Below are 17,050 nucleotides of genomic sequence, written 5' to 3' on the forward strand. Positions count from 1 at the left end.
TCCAAATCATCTCCTTTTTGTCCTGTCCACCCTTCCAGTAGGACAGATCCCCTGTGTCAGGGTTCCTTCGGACCAACCCAGGTCAATACAATACATGATATTGCATAAGAAGTGCAATAGAAGTAGGAAGCATTGCATGAGACAATGTTATATAATGTAAATAGTCCTTCCAGAAACCTGGGTTTAACTCCTCCAACACTTCATAGTAATAATAGCTAGTATTTACACAGTGCTTTAAAGTTTACAAAATGCTTTACAAATACTCTCTCGTTTTATCCTCACAATAAACCTAGGATGTAGGTGCTATTATTTTCTCTATTTTACAGGTGATCAAACTGAGGCAAACATAGGTTAAGTGACTTCCCCAGACTCACATAGCTATTCAATGTCTTTGCTATAAGAGATGCCTCTATAATAGAGGACTGGTGAAGGGATATATTGAGAAATGTAGGGGCATAAAAACAAAATACAATGGATATTGAAAATAATAGTAATGACTACCATTTATGTACTTTAAAGTTTACAAAGTGTCACATGTATATTTTCTCATTTTGTACTCGTAACAATCCTTTTTATTAGGTAAAAACAAGTATTGTTATACCCATTTAACAAATGGAGAAGTTGAGGCTCAGAGAGGTACAGTGTCTTCTCAGTGCTCACTAGGGAGATGGTCTGAGAAGTCTGAGACTGAATTTGAACTTAGATCTTCCTGACTCAGTCCAGTCCTCAGTCCACTGAGCCACCTAGCTCCCTTAGGGATGGGTGGTGGGGGCCATCTTTGAGGCTTTCAGTCATCTCCCCTAGAATTAAAGAAGGCCAAGGCCAAGGCCCAGAAGAGTGGACAGCTGAAGGAGGAGGCTGTGCTCTGCAATCAGCTGGGGGAGATTTTGGCTAGCCATGGTAAGTATTGCTTTAGACAGTCAAGTCACCACCCTTAAGGGAGGGGGTGGAACATGATAGTTTGGGTTCTCAGACTATCCCTTCCTGCCAAATGGAGAGGCAGAAATAGATAACCTCTTTTCACAGCTAAGTTCCTCCTACAGACAATCCTGGGTATATGAGGGAAAATAGACACATCTTTCTTTCTGGCCTTTCCTTGGAGTTTCAGGCTGACAGTTTTGGTGCAAGTCGAGAGTCAGGGAGTCAGGGATGACTTTCCTAGTGGACTCAGAACCAAGTTTGATTTGGAGTCTTGGGATACAATGATGGATAGAATCACAATGTTAGAAGGTGACTTGGAGGTGATTCAGGGCAACCCTTACCGAGACAGGAATTTGCTCTACAACATCCTAGACAAGTAGACATTCAGCCTCTGCTTAAATACCTTCAGTGATGAGAAACCCACTACATCCTGAAGCAGCGTGTGCCACTTTTGGACAGGTTTAATTATTAAGGAAGGAAGGAAGATTGATTCCATGAATGGTGGAAAAACATAGCCATACCCTTATAGAGCTATGGGTCTAATGGGGAAGTTATCCCATGAATTTGGGGTGTTCCTTGAAGAAGACAGCCCCACCTTTAGAGGTTCCATGGTCTAAGTAAATAGAATCAGTATATAATAAACAGAATCAGTAACTATTTCATACAGTAATCATAATGGAGTACTGAACAAGGAAAAGACCAGGTATTAGGCTGATGGCTTGGTGAGTGCTTCCTGGAGGACGTGGCAGTGATGTAGAAGAAAGGAAGGACTGGGAATAAGGAACAAGAGGAAGTGGGCATCTGTAGGCATCTTGGCCAATGAGCAGAGGCTTGAAGTAAGAGAATAAGGGGGAGCCCCTAGATAGTTTGAGGGAGGAACTCAGCAGAACAGACCAGCCAGGGGTTTTTGTCAGTTTGTATTTGGCCCAAAGCCTGAAAGGGCCATCATGACTATGAAGAGTGCTGTAAGTAGGCAATGATTCTCCCTGTTCTCTATTGAGCCTTTTGGAAGCTGGGGAGAACTAGAGAAGGTGATGGGCCAGATCTAAGGTGAAGTGAACCCATATGAGATCTTGTCTTGCTTCCTGAGTATTGTGGTGTCAGATGGATGGGGCTGCACCCTTGACTATAAGCATCATCTGTCCTTTTGTGGATCCTGCTTCCTTTCCCTCACCCCAGCTTGACAGTGGCTCTCCTTTTCCCTGGGCTGATCCAGGCAGCTACAGGGAAGCATTGGCTGAACACCAACAGGAGCTTCATCTTCTGGAAATCACTGGGGATGTGCTGGGATGTGCTGTGGCCCATCGAAAAATTGGTGAGCGGCTGGCAGAGCTGGAGGATTACACAGCTGCCCTGAAGGTATGGTGGGAGCCCCTCTTTGAGAGGCCGATAGGTGGAAAGCATAAAGTGATCCCCTGTCCCTACTTCTGCTCCCCCCACCACTTCAACATAGAGCTCTCAGCAAGTACTTAACCTATGCTTGAAGTGTCATACCAGTAGCCACTCCTCACCTTGGAGAGTGCTTGGGATGAGACAAAGAGACATCACTTTTCTTTTGGGAAGTGACTATGCCTTCCCCTACAATGAGGAAATGATTAGCTAGTCTATAACCTGTTGAGTTGGGGCGTAATCACCAGTTGCTGATTGGCATGTAATATGTACTAAGCATTGGAACTGACTATGATATTAAAGTTATATATTCAAAACCAGAAGGGCCCTCAGTCATTCAGTCCAATTTGAGATCTAGAGAAAGGAAGGGACTTGCTCAAGTTTACAAAGTAAGTTATTAGAATTGGAACTCCTTGGTCCAACACATCTTCGCCTATACTAGGCAATGAAGAAACCTTTCTAACCTTGGCCCTTTTTTTCTTTTTCACATATGTTATATAGTTGATGAGATATTAACATAGGGCCCTTTTTTTATCCCCATTCAGTTGCTAGAGTGATCAAGGCTATCAGGATAAGCTGAACTTATCCTAGCATAGGTCCTTGCACATAGCAGGTACTCAAATACTTGTTGACTTGAATAAGGTTTCTAGAAGGGAGGAGGAAGTTGTGGGAACTGAAGAATTTCTGGCCTTTTATTGCTATACATTTTTTGTTTGGGGAGGTGAACATTTGAGTGATGGCTCTGTGTGTATATGTATGTGACAACTTACAATTGATTGTCTCAATTTATCCTTAGCACCAGCATCGTCATCTGGAGCTAGCAGAGTCCTTGTCCAGCTACATTGAGCAGCAGAGGGCCTGGGCAACCATTGGCAGAACTTATCTGGCCAGCTATGACCACAGCCAATCAGTTGATGCGCTCCTGCAGGCCCAGACTGCCTTTGAGAAGAGCTTGGCAATAGTGGATGAGAAGTTAGAGAGTGAGTTCCCCTGAGAATAGCAAAGAGAGGGGAGGGCTACCTTCTGTTCCAAGGTAGAGATCGAGACAGAAAGAGCACCTGTTTATCCATCATCCAGCTTTGTAAGATGTAGGGCAGAGGAAATGCTTTAGGATCCTGACCTGTTCTCTAGCTATGAACCAGGGTGACATCAGTCTCCCTAGTTTGGTAACATTCTTCAGCTTCCTGGGTCTGTAAGAATGACCTACCTCAGCCTCTAGATACTTGACCTTGGAAAGGTAGCTATTAGAAGAGACTCACTGGTTTCATTGTCCCTTGAGTCAGGCAGAAAGAAATTTCTATTTCCCAAGTGGGAATTGAGAGCCTTGTACAAAGCCCTTGAAAATTATAATGAAGTATATATATATTGCCTCTGCCCTCAGTGAACCCTTCATTTGAGGTGGAGAAATAGTCTCCATGCTTGTTAAAACTCCTGACCTTAGAGAAAAGATCTAGCCCCTGCTCTTGAAGAGTCCCTGGTCTGATGGGGGAGACTTGTGGAGCCTCTCTTCTTCTTTTTTCTTTTTTAAAGTTTTTTGAGCCTCTCTTCTAAGAAGGGAAACATAGCCCTACTTTCCATCACCAAATGCAAATGAAATTTAAAGTTTTCCAGTGCCTCATTTTTTTTTCTTGCAGGGGTGATCCCAAAGAGATCAGTGGTAAAAGTGTGTTGAGGAAAGGAAGTAGAGATCATACTGGGTGTTTGAAAAATGGGCAGAGTAAATTGGAGACCTTGGGAGGAGAATGGACAGAGCCACTGAAGGCCTGGGTTGGGGGATTTCTTTTAGGAGTCCTGACCCAGCAGGAATTGAGTGAGATGAGGACTCGTCTCTACCTCAACTTGGGCCTTACCTTTGATAGTCTGAAGCAGCCAGCCCTGTGTAGTGACTATATCAAGAAGAGCATCTTTCTTTCTGAGTAAGTCTCTTATTCCTAGGGTCCCTTCTGCCAGCCCAATCCTGTGAATTGGGTACTTAAAAGTAGACTCTCCAGAGATTGGGACAGTTGGGGAATCATTCCTTTAAGAGGGGACTTGTTGATTCTTGTTTCTTCTAAATTTCTTTAAAAGGTCATCTATTTTTTAAAAAATTTTATTAATTTATTTATTTTTAGTTTTCTACATTCACTTCCACAACATTTTGAGTTCCAAATTTTCTCCCCTCCCCCCACCCCAAGATGAGGTGCATTCTGAATACCCCTTCCCCTAATCTATCCTCCCTTCTATCACCCCTCCCTTCTCTTATCCCCTTCTTCTATTTTCCTGTAGGGCAGGATAGATTTCTATATCCCATTACCTGTATATCTTATTTCCCAGTTGCATGTAAAAAATAATTTGTAACATTTGTTTTTAAAACTTTGGGTTCCAAATTCTCTCACTTCCTCCCTTCTCACCTACCCTTCTTGATATGGCAAGCAACTCCATACAGGTTATGCATGTGTCGTCATGCAAAAATTTCCACAGTAGTCATGTTGTAAAAAACTAACTGTATTTCCCTTCGTGCTGTCCTGCCCTCTGTTTATTCTATTCCCTCTTTTGACCCTGTCCCACCTCAGAAGTGGACTTGTTGAGTCTTAACAAAGGGTTGCACTCCCTGCCTCAGGATTTGAGACTGGTCAGTGAAACAGCTCTGACTGAGCATTCTCTTGACATAGCCCTTGCCCTAAAGAAACTCCAGTTTGGTGAAGATAAACCTGGCTCATGGGGGCTCTGCCTTAAAGAAGGAATAAGGATATATACACACATACCAAAAAAACACCTTTTGTGAAGCAGTTTATTTCAATAAACATTATTGCCTTCAGAGCATTGTGCTAGGCATTAGGATGACAGGGTTTAGGTAAGATTTTTAAATTAGGGGAATAAAGTACAAACACCGAGAAGTGTATTACACTATATTACACGATAAGTGTATTAGGAAGGTATAGAGCAAAGTATGATGTGAGGTCTAATGGGGAAGATTGTTATTGATGTCCAGGTGTCAGCTTACTAGAAGAGGTAGCATTTGGCTGGGCTTTAAAGGAAAGATAGTAATTCAGTGAGTGAAGAAGTGGAGGACTAGAGGTATAGAACAAGATGTAAGTTTTCAGATATGGCCAATACCTGAATTAGTTTTGTTTGACTATACTTATTTATTACAAGGGATGGCTTCTATTTAGGGAGGTGAAGAGTGGCCAAAAGAGAGAGAGAGAGAGAGATGAAAAAAACAGCAATGAAAAACAAAAAATACACAAAAAAGAACAGAAGGAGGATGTTTGGAAAGGGACACAGGCAAACAGAACAATTTTGTTACTATCAGCCATGTTAAATTTAATATACATTTGTCATTCAATAAGCATTTATTTTTTTTTTGGTCTAGGCAATGGGGTTAAGTGACTTAGGCAGGGTCACACAGCTAGTAAGTGTTATATGTCCAAGGTTGGATTTGAACTCAGGTTCTCCTGAATCCAGGGCCAGTGTTCTGTCCACTGTGCCACCTAGCTGCCCCTCAACAAGCATTTATTAAGTGCCAACTATGTGCTTCTCACTGTGCTATGAGCTCTAGATAGAAAAGCAAATGAAAGCTCCTGCTTTTGAGGAGCTCATAATCTTAAAAAAAAATCTGTACATAATAGAAGTTCATAGTTTCATATACAGTCCTCATTTTCTGTTCTTTGTATCCTGAGAGGTTTGTTCAGTGTTTGGCAAGTCCATAATTTAAAAAGGAAATTTTTATATGGGAGAGGAAATAGCATGAGCAGAGTCCTAGAGGCAGGAAAGCACAAGGTGCATCGGGACAGAGTAGTCCAGGTTGTATGGAGTATAGAGTATGGCCAAACAGCAGCTATCTTGTGTGGTTTGAGCTGTGGAGGGTTGAGCAGAGTAGGAAGATTTTTTTAATGCCTCTGAATCTTCCTTTCTTCCTGATTACAGGCAAAATCACCTACATGAGGACCTTTTTCGTGCTCGGTACAACCTGGGCACTATTCACTGGCGGGGTGGGCAGCACTCAAAGGCCATGCGTTGCTTGGAGGGAGCACGGGAATGTGCCCGAGTCATGAAGAGGAAGTTCATGGAAAGCGAGTGTTGTGTTGTTGTCGCCCAGGTAATCAACACTGTGTTAGGTCCCATTTCTGCCCTAGTCCATGGTCTGATGCCTGTGGGCGTCATGTCTTTCGGAGACCATAGGACAGTTTAGTTGCTCTGTCCCCATGGTCTTTCTTAGGGATACCTTAGGGAAGGGTGAGGTACTAACCGGGATAAGGATTTGAACATTTTCTTCCTTTATTCTTCAGATCCTCCAGGACTTGGGGGATTTTGTGGCCGCCAAGAGGGCCCTAAAGAAGGCCTATAGGCTAGGGTCCCAGCAGCCCGGCAGCGGCATACAATCTGCAGAAGCCTCAAGTATGGTGAGGCTTGAATTGGATTGCTTCCAGGGGTACTGGGCGGGGCTCCTTCCTTCCCCTTCAGATTTCTGACCTGGTAACACAATATATTAGAGTACTTTGGAAAACAAGAAACCTAGATCCTAGTCCTAGTTCTCACTTGCTAGAGAAGCCTCATAGTGTAGTGGAAAGTGCACTGTATGAGGAATCAAAAGGCCATGGTTCTGAGTCTGTCTCTGACATTTAATACATATGTGGCCTTGGGCAGGTAAAATCAGTGTGGTAATAGATGCTTTGGCTACTTCCAAGACAGGCAAATGATTAGTGGATAGATGATGATGATGATGATGATGTGTTGCCCTTTCTTAAGGGGGCAGTATTGTGCAGTGGAATGAGCTCCTGATTTAATTTGACTTTGAGTCTTGACTCTGCCACCGTCTATGTGGACTTGGCTGTGTCATTTTCTTTCTGAGTCTGTTAACGTCTACAAAATGGGGGCAATAATACCTCCACTGCCTACTTCACAGGGCTCTTGTGACAGAAATGCTTAATGAACTACATCAGTGCTAACTTTTTTTCCATCTGTAAAATAGGAGCAATAATACCTGCACAAGCAACTTCATAGGGTTATTGAAGTATCATGTAAGAAAATTTTGAAAAATATGAGCCTTTATTATAACATCTCACTTTCTGGGTTCTCCATCTACCACATATCCAAGCAGTGCTAAAAGTGGTGAGTCTGCAGCAAAAGCTGGAGGAGGCTGAGCACAGTGACCTGCATGAAGCCTTGGGCATCTGTGAACAGCTTGGGGACCTGTTCTCTAAATCTGGAGACTTCCCGAAGGCTGCTGAGGCCTACCAGAAACAGGTAAGGGAGTGCCCCCTGCAAGCTGGAGTTGAGGGGGTGGAGTTCACCTTTCCATTGTATCAGGGCACATTCCTTTTTAGGGATGGGCTTTCTTCAAGAAGCCTTCCAGGATGTACCATGTGGGAGGGTGAACCCAGTTGAGTTGAAGAATGGTCCAAGGCTAAGAAAAATCAGGAGGGAGTTGGAAAACTATGGATGAGGGATCAGAGAAGACTTCTCCTTACTGGGGCTGCTCCCTTCCAGTTGCAGTTTGCCAAATCTTTGAAGATACCAAAGCAGGAGTTGGCTGTCATTCATGTCTCACTGGCTGCCACCTTTGGTGACCTGAAGAACTACAGTCAGGCCGTGGAGCACTATGAGGAGGAGTTGAGGTTACGGAAAGGCAACCCTCTAGAGGTAAACTACCCCTCTCTCTTCTTCAGACTTGAGTCTCTTCCCCCACTTCTCCAAGGAACCTCCTTGTTTTATTGACCCTGACTGATTCCATTGAGCCCCATCTCTCCAACACTTGGTCCACTTGTAGTTGGTCTTACACTTGGCTACATGTTCTTTTGTATATTTTTTTCCTAAACAAGGCCATAACTCTCTTGAGACCGAGGAGCCCTCCAAAACAAGTCAAAAAACATTTGTTAACACTATGTTCCATATTTATAATATACCTAATACTATGATAAGTTTGTCTCTCTCATTACACCAGAAGGTATTTCAGGGTAGAGGCAGAGTCTTTTGTTTTCTTGTATCAATAATTTTTATACAGGTTCTAGGGGTATAAAGAGGAAAACAAAAACTTCCCTGCCCTCAGTGAGTTTGTATTCTAATGGGAGAACACACATGTGTGCATATAAGATGTGTATATGTGTGTGTGTGTGTGTGTGTGTGTATGAATACATATATGTGAGCTTATATATAAATAAATTCTTCTATGTATACAAGTGATCCCATTCCATCCCTCTTTCTTCAGCAAATTGCCCCTTCTATCATCTTCACTCTTATCTTTAATCTCTTCCAGTTTACCAGCTGTTTTTCCCTGTTGCCTACAAACATGCCCATGTCTTCCGCATCCTCAAAAATCCCCCACTTGATCATCTATCTCTGGTAGTTATTCTCCCATATCTATCCTCCTTTTTGTGGCTAAACTCCTTGAGAAAACAGAAGACACTTCCACTTCCTATCCTCTAGCTTTCTGTAACTTTCTACTGTCTGGCTTCAAACTTGTATCATTCAACCAGAGTTATTCTCTCTAAAGTTACTAATGATCACTTAATTGCCAAATTTAATGACCTTTTCTTAGTGTTCATCTTTCTTGACCTCTTTTCCACCTTTGAAACTGCTGATCACCTTCTCCACAGCTCCTTCTCAGTCTCCTTTGCTGGATCTGATTCAAGCAGGTTACATCCACTAACTGTGGGTGTCCCATGGGGTTCTGTCCTATTCCTTCTCCCTCTATTCTATTTTGATTGATGTCATCTGGTCCCATGAATTCACTTATCATCTCTATGCTAATAATTTTCTAACATTCATTTTTTAAAATTTTGAATTCCAAATTCTCTTCCTGCTTCCCCTCTCTCACCTATTGAGAAGGCAAGCAATATGATGTCAATTATACATGTAAAGTCATATAAGACATATTTCCATATTAGCTGTGTTGCAAAAAAAAAGCACAAAAAAATCCCCAAGAATAATAAAGTAAAAAAATACTATGCTTCAGTGTGCCCTCAGAGTTCATCAGTTCTCTTTCTTGAGGTGGATGGCATTTTTTCTTTGGATTTTTTTTTTTGGATCATTATCTTGATCAGAGTAGCTAAGTCTTTCACAATTGGATCATTCTTACAATATTGATTGTACTGTGTATAATGTTCTCCTGGTTCTGTTCACTTTACTCTTTATCAGTTCATTTAAGTCTTCCCAGGTTTTTCTGAAACCATCCTATTCATCATTTCTTACAGCACAATTTGTCCAGCCATTCACCAATTGATGGGCATCCCCTCAGTTTCCAATTTTTTGTCACCACAAAAACGGCTGCTGTAAATATTTTTTTTATAGATAAGTCCTTTTCTCTTTTCTTTGATCTCTTTGGGAGACAGACCTAGTAGTGTTGTTGCTGGGTCAAAGGGTATACATAGGTTTCTAACCCTTTAGGCATAGTTCCAAATTGTTCTCCAGAATGATCGAACCAGTTCACAACTACACCAATCGTTCATCAGTGTCCCAGTTTTTCCACATCCTCTCCTATGCTGATAGTTTTCAAATCTATTTGTCTAACCCTAACCTCTTTGCTGACCTCCAGTCTCACATCTTTAACTGCCTAAATAGACATCTTGAACTGGATGTCCTGTAGATATCTTAAACTCAACACGTCCAAAACTAAACTCACTTTTCCCCCAAAAAACCCTCTTTTCTTTCTAACTTCTTTAGTACTATTGAGGGTACTACCTTGTCCTAGTCACCCAGGCTTGAAACCTAGGCATCATCCACGACACCTCTCTCTCTCATCCCCTACATCCAAGTTGTTGTCAAGACCTTTTGATTTCATCTTACACTTGGATTATTGTAGTAGTCTGTTGGTTGGTCAGCTTGCCACAAGTTTCTCCTCACTCCAGATGCACTTAGCCATCAAAGTGCTCTCTTCTTAAAGTGCAGGTGACCATGTCATCCCCTCCCCCTGTTCAGTAAACTCCAGTGGCTCCCTATTACCTCCAGGATCAAAAATAAAATTTTCTGTTTGGTATTCAGAACTCTTCATAACCTGGTCTTCCCACTACCTTTTCAGTTTCATATCCACCCCTGGCCCCCAATGTACTCTTTGATCCAGTAATACTGGCCTCCTTGCTATTCCTTAACAAAATATTCCCATCTCCCAACTCCAGGCATTTTCTCTGACTTTCTCCCATGATTGGAATTCTATCTCTCTTCACCTCTGCCTTCTTGCCTCCTTGGTTTCCTTGTAGTCGCAGCTAAAATCCCATCTTCTACAAGAAGCCTTTCCTAATCCCCCTTAATTCTAGTACCTTCTCTGTTGATTATTTCCATTTTATCCTATGTATATCTTGTTTGTACGTAGTTTTCATGCTGTTTCTTCCATGAGACTGTGAGTTCCTTGAGAGTAGGGACTATCTTTTGCCTTTCTTTGTATCCCCAGCACTTAGCACAGTGGTTGGCACAGAGCAGGCACTTAATATATGTTTATTAACTAATTATCCTAAAGGAAGCTATAGGTGAGTGACATTGTCAGATCTGTGCTTTAGGAATATCATTTAGATGGATAGAGAGGGGAGAAATTATAACATGGGTAGCATACAGCCACTGGTATAAATGATGACTATCTTAGGGATGCCTTTCCTCAATGTAGGTAACAGAAAGGAAGATATAAAAAGTTACTTGGGGTCATAAGCCAGTTCTTGTCTTGGGAGTTGTGTGGGCATAGCTGGTGGTGAGTTTGCTGGGACCCATCTCTTTTTCTCTCTTCCATGTTCCTAGGAGGCAAAGACCTGGTTGAACATTGCCCTATCCAAGGAAGAGGCTGGTGAGCCCTATGAGAAGCTGGAACCATGTTTCCAGAGTGCCCTCTGCTGTTCGCAGGAGGCCAAGAAGCCTTGGCTACAGGTGAGATCTGCATACAGCCCCACCTCCCTGGACTCTGTGGAGTTCCTTTTTCACTTGACAATACTTTCCAATTTTACTTTTGGGGTCCTTCCTTAAGATTCTTACCCGTCATGCTTTTCCAGACAGATTTTGTTAGGAAGTCCTGACCCTCCCAATCCTCACCTCCCTAATTGTCATGGATTTTTCTCAGAGTGTGTGAGTCATGGTCTCTGATCCCAATTACATTCTCCAGCGGCAGGTCTTGCAGCACCTCCACACTGTACAGCTGAAACACCAACCCCTGGAAGCCCCCAACACCAGTTCCAAGCTGCAGGAGCTGAGCCGTACAGAAGGCTGGAGCCCATCCAATGATATCACTGAAGAAGAGGAGGAAGAGGAGCTAGAAAACAGTGAGGCCTTGGAGGACAGTGAGGTGGAACTCTCAGAAAGTGGTGAGTGAATGCCCAAGGTTATCAGGAATTCAGTCAGAAAGCCTTAGGAAACCTTGGCCACAGGCTGCTGTAGAATTCCAGCTCTTTCTGTTGCTCTGGTCAGCCTTCTTACTGTCAACACAGCTCAGCTTAAAACTAGTGACAGGTACTGTTGCCTTCCTTTGTACTCAGGCCTGCCTAGTACAAGGCGAGGCACAAAGAAAGTGCTTAAAAATGCATAGTGCATCGGTTGGTGAGTTCTTATCACGTTCTTGATTAAGTGCCCACTGGTATAGGCTTCCTTTCTGGGCCGTTTTTGGAACAAGGGATGTAGATGGCTTTGTTCTTCTTGTAAGGATTAGCGAGCGTGTGGCTTATTTCCTTTAGGCTTCCTCTTCCTCTGGCCCTCTTCTCTCTGCTCTTTCTTGGTGATCTTATCCACTGTCTAGGTTTTCAGCTGCCATACTTAAGCTCCAGCTTTGATCTCTTTCTCTAGCTTGAGACCTGAATTTCTATTTCAACATGTACAAAATGTAACTCTTCATCCAGAACTTACTCTGTTGCTTGACTTCTCCATTTGATGAATGATATTAATATCTTTGTATTCAGGCTTCCAGTTTTCTCTCACTTCATCTCTTTTGCCGCCTCCATCCAACTAATTACCAAATCTTTACCTTTGAAATGTCTTTGGCTTCCTTCTCTTCCTTTTCATTCCCACCCCTCTCACCTAGTTTATTTAGGCAGTCAAGCATTTACTAAGCACTTACTGTTGCCAGGTGCTACACTAAGCCCTAGGGATACAAAGAAAAGAAAAAACAGTCCCTGCTCTCATGGAGCTCACATTCTAATGGGGGAGAAAAGCTGTAAACAGCTACCTACAAACAAGATAAATACAGGATAAATTGGAAGTAATCTCAGAGAGAGGACATTAAAGGGGAAGAAGTCAGAAGTCCACTTTCTTTAGCCCTTGTTAGGAATTGCTAAGCCCTCTTAACCAGTCTCTTTGTCTCCATTATTTTCCTTTTCAATTTTTCCACTCTGCCAGATTAATCTTCTGAAAGTACAGCTTCATATCACCCTTCTTACAGTCATAGACTCAGAAAATTGTAGATCTGAAGTTGGGAGAGACCTCTGAGGCCATCTAATCTAACTACCCCATTTTCTCATAAATCTTCGGTGACTTCCCATTTTCTTTGAATTATTTGGTCTCATTTTGTCTTTCCAGCCTTAGATTCCATTGCTCCCTCATATACTCCCTGTGCTCTTGCCAAGTTAGACTATGTGCTAGTCTCTGAATCTGCTCTTATGCACTATACCTGTGCCTAGCCTGCCCTTCCATCCTTTTCTGCTGGTCAGAAATCATTCCCTATCCTTAAAGACTTAGCTCCAATACCAACTTATCCATGAAGCTTTCCTTCATCTTCCCCCAGCTGTAAGGGATCTCTTCTCTTCATTTCTATAGCACTTTTATCTGTACCTCTTTTATGGCCCTTTGTATATCTTGCCTTCCGAAGATTTATGTTTTTCTTTTTGTTTTTTCCTCTTTTTTGTGTACCTTTCTCTTTCCTTTACAAGACTCCATAGTGGCAGGACCTGTATCTCATTCATCTTGTATTTCACTTAGCACCTTGTAAAGAACCTAGTAGAGGCTCAATAAATGTTTGTTGATTTGATGCATGAGACAGGACACAGTAACTAGATCTGAGAAAACACGAGAGACTTGTTTAGCCATAGGATCACAAGATTAGAGTTAGAAAGATCCTCAGAAGTTGTCTAGCTAGTCATGAGCTTGTAGCATCTGCACACAGTGTCAAACAAGTGGAAAAGGCATTTTGGGAATGTGGGAGAGGCTATTGGGCACAATCTAGGCTTATAATCTAGGACCATGTGTCCAGGTAGCTGCCAGCCCAAGGTGGATGAGTTACCCATTTTGATTGTTCCAGAGAATGAAGATGGTGGCAGTCGACAGTTGGGAGAGGAAGAAATGGAGAGCTACGGACAGACTGGCCCTGGTCGCCGAAAAGTAAATAAGGTAGGTCTAGTGAAAGGATAGGGGTAGCCGCCAACTTTCAGACATCACATTCCCTGTGCCCTCATTGTATTGTAGCCCAAGTTTCCTTCCTCCTTTTCTCCCCTCTCCACCTCTGACATGTGTACATTCTCTCTCCATTGCTCCCCCCATTTGGTGGATTCTCCACAGTGGAATCGACGAAACGATATGGGGGAGACAATGCTGCATCGAGCTTGTATTGATGGGCAGCAGCGCCGAGTCCGTGACCTTGTGGAGCAGGTATGACTCAGGCCCTTTAGAAGGAAGAACCAGGGGTAGAATCAGATACAGCAGTATTCCCACGGAGATTTAGATAGAACTTTCCTTACCATCCTTGTCCCGTTGTCCATCTTGGGAGCCATAGATTTGGTCCAGTTCATGTATACCATAATTCCTGGGTCCCGCAGGGGGGTAGGGCTCTGTAATGGAGGTATGAGACACGACCCTTTTGTTGGTGAAAGCTGTGCTGTGATCCAGTACCCTGTTAGTAGGACATGGAATCTAAGGGCAGCGTGATCTGTATAGAACCATCTACCCACACACACCCCGATTGCCTTTTTAAACTAGCAGTGTGCACAGTGGTTAGGCCAGGTTTGGGGAGTCAGTCAGAGATAAGTCTATGGCTAGGGCTTCGGTAGGATCAGTGGCTGGGACAGGGGGAGAGTTTTGACTGGAGTTATGTTCTGTACGTGATCAAAATGACCACATGTGTAAATGGAATTAAGGTTCTTCTCTTAAAGCTAATAGAACTACATTCACATCATTGAACTCCAATGAGCTGAGGAGAAGTTTAGCTCCCTATTATTGATACCCTAAGTAGTTTTTCTCAGGCAGGTGGTGTTAGCCTGGGTGCTTAAAGGGACAGGATCCAGGTATGTTGCTGATAGGTGATGCTCCCATGCCTGCAGTAATTGTTTTCCTTTTGGTAATTTTCACTGTTTAGACAGACAACAAAGGCCTGTGGGTCAGCAGTGAAGTGACTAACATTAGGCCCCCTGGCCCTTGATTCCTAAAGTTTCCTACTCTATCTGTCTGAAATTATTGTAGAATTTAGAATACTTTCAAGGGTCAGGAAGCTCCTTTGTGTGTTGAGTAGGTAACTTGTTAAAGAGCTAAAGAGCTAGGGTGCTTGCTTTTGGCTCTTGGGGTGTGGTCTGGGTTCTGATTCCAGAGTCGTACTCTGGGTCTTCTGTTTCTTTCATCATAGGGTCATCCTCTGAATCCCCGAGACTACTGTGGCTGGACCCCATTACATGAAGCCTGCAACCATGGCCATTTAGGTGAGGGGGGAAGGGTTTGGGTGAGCACAAGATGGAGTGAGAGGAAACAGGGCTGGGCTAGGGGAAGTGCAGGAAACTGTGAATAAAGAATCAAGATGGATGGGAGGGAGTGAGCTGAGAGGAGGGGAACCTGGAACTCAAAATGAGGATCTGAACTGGGGACTTAGTGAAGCTTCTGATCAGCTAGTGACTATAGTTGTCTGGGTGCTTTGGGGCCCTTAGAGATTGTTCGATTCCTGCTGGACCATGGTGCTGCAGTGGATGATCCTGGGGGCCCAGGCTGTGAGGGCATCACTCCTCTTCATGATGCCCTCAACTGTGGCCATTTTGAGGTGGCTGAGCTGCTAATAGAGAGGGGAGCATCAGTCACTGCAAAAAACAGCAAGGTAAGGGGGGTTGGGGTGGGGAGGGTAGGCTCCTTTGTTTCTATTGTGGGATATAGTGTTATGGGGAGAGGAATCCAGAGTGCAGCTCTCCTTTACAAATAGGGAGGTCACTCATGATTTGGAAATGAGGGTATCTGTGAGCAAGGTGGTGGAAGAGTAAGAACTGAGGGTTCTTCTCTGGGACTCCAGGGTTCGAGCAACTATGATATTCAAGACAAAGGACTGATATTTGCTTTTATCACCTCTGTAGGGTCACAGCCCCCGAGAGACCCTCCGGCAGTGGTTGAAACTCTATGGCAGGGACCTGGATCAGGAAACACGTCAGAAAGCCCAATCTACGGAAAAGTTGCTGCAGCAAACGGCTATGGAAAAACTGCATCGGAAAGCTTCAGTAGGCCAAAGTGAGCAGAGTAGCCCTCCCCCAGGGGATTTCCTGGAGGTTCTCTCTGTCCCTTATTTCAGCATGACAACTCACTCCCATGGAGCTAGGGACTCTTAGCTCAGGGAACTTCATCACCTCCGTCATAGATAGATCCTGAATACAACTGGGTCCCTGCGTAGGTTCTGCTTGATATTTAGGGTATAATGAATAGAGAGCAGTTCCCAGCGCCAGAAAGGTGAAACTGTTTCAAGCTTTCGCTCTGATACCCACTATGTGTGTGATCCTGAGCAAGTTGCTTAATTTCTCAGTGTTCTAAACAGTTCTTTAAGAGTATAAATTGCAGAGAAGATGCCAACTTGCATTGGTAGAAAAGGTTTCTTTATCTGAGAGTTCTCTTTATCAGTGAAATCATAAATACATAAATACAAATCTATTCCTATACCTTTTATAGGCCCATGGGATAGGTTGTGTGGGAGGCCAGCTTTGACTTCTCACAACTATTTTCCTTTCCTCCTGCAGCATCCCAAGGCTCTCCTACTCCCCAAACCATCCAGACCAATCCTCTGTTTGACCCTGAGACTTCCCCCTCTTCCAGCCCCCCCCGGTCTTCCCATTTCCTGACCATATCAGAGGCCCAGCATCCCCTTCTCCAGAACAGGTCTCTTTACAAGCCCTTAACCTCCCCAGAACAAGGACTGGATATCACCAGGCCACAGAATTATCAGGTTGGAGATAAGGCCAATATCTCTGAAGGGGACGATGATTTGGTCCCATTCCAGCCAGCTAAGAAGAGGCCAAGACTCCTCAACTTGGGGCAGCGGGGAGGAGGAGCAACACTGTGCTCCCCTGAGAGGACAGATGCAGCTGTGGCATCTGCCAGCCGGGCTGTGTATCAGGCAGCTGTCCGTGGCGTAGGCAGTGCCCAGGTCCGGTGTCCGTTCAAGACCACAGCCAAAGGGCCAAGTGAGACACCTGTGGTCCAGGCAGCCCTCATTCCTGAGGAAGAATATTTGGATGGAGACTGGCTGGAGGATGATATAGAGTCCCGCTGTGTCCGTCGCAAGAGGAGCCACTGTGTCCCAGACCATGAATCAGATTGCCCATCTGGCCCAGATAGTGATGGTGAAACTATCTGCCCAAATTCTAAACCCCGTTCCCGACAGAGCCGACTCACTCACGTTGTGGACAGGACAGTGCTGGGCAGAACCAGTGGGAGCAGTAACTTAACAGAAGAAAACCCCTCTGTCTCCAGGGTTTCAGGTGCCAGTGAAGAGAGCCCCTCAGCAGGATACCTGCCAGTGAGTGAGCCAGGAACTCTTGGGGAGAGATTGGGGTAGATAATCTCTGACCTTGGGAACATCCCCTGACCTTGGGAGGAGGCAAGACAAACACTATACCGAGGG

The 17,050-nt window shown here is 43.9% G+C and overlaps 1 protein-coding gene across 1 annotated transcript in view; it reads left to right on the top strand.

Annotated features, from left to right (window-relative positions):
* TONSL (tonsoku like, DNA repair protein) overlaps positions 1 to 17,050 on the top strand; it is a 33,116-nt gene that overhangs the window by 1,173 nt on the left and 14,893 nt on the right. Inside the window, 17 exon segments of the mRNA XM_020995170.2 lie at positions 805 to 900; positions 2,138 to 2,280; positions 3,107 to 3,290; positions 4,097 to 4,226; positions 6,217 to 6,388; positions 6,579 to 6,654; positions 6,657 to 6,692; positions 7,391 to 7,536; positions 7,780 to 7,932; positions 11,014 to 11,139; positions 11,372 to 11,570; positions 13,493 to 13,581; positions 13,750 to 13,839; positions 14,807 to 14,879; positions 15,102 to 15,265; positions 15,516 to 15,666; positions 16,167 to 16,945. Of these exon segments, the coding sequence (XP_020850829.1) occupies positions 805 to 900; positions 2,138 to 2,280; positions 3,107 to 3,290; positions 4,097 to 4,226; positions 6,217 to 6,388; positions 6,579 to 6,654; positions 6,657 to 6,692; positions 7,391 to 7,536; positions 7,780 to 7,932; positions 11,014 to 11,139; positions 11,372 to 11,570; positions 13,493 to 13,581; positions 13,750 to 13,839; positions 14,807 to 14,879; positions 15,102 to 15,265; positions 15,516 to 15,666; positions 16,167 to 16,945 (2,807 nt within the window).

This window comes from Phascolarctos cinereus, unplaced genomic scaffold, assembly GCF_003287225.1.
Source record: "Phascolarctos cinereus isolate Bilbo 61053 unplaced genomic scaffold, phaCin_HiC Scaffold_4;HRSCAF=312, whole genome shotgun sequence".
Taxonomy (NCBI): Eukaryota; Metazoa; Chordata; class Mammalia; order Diprotodontia; family Phascolarctidae; genus Phascolarctos; species Phascolarctos cinereus.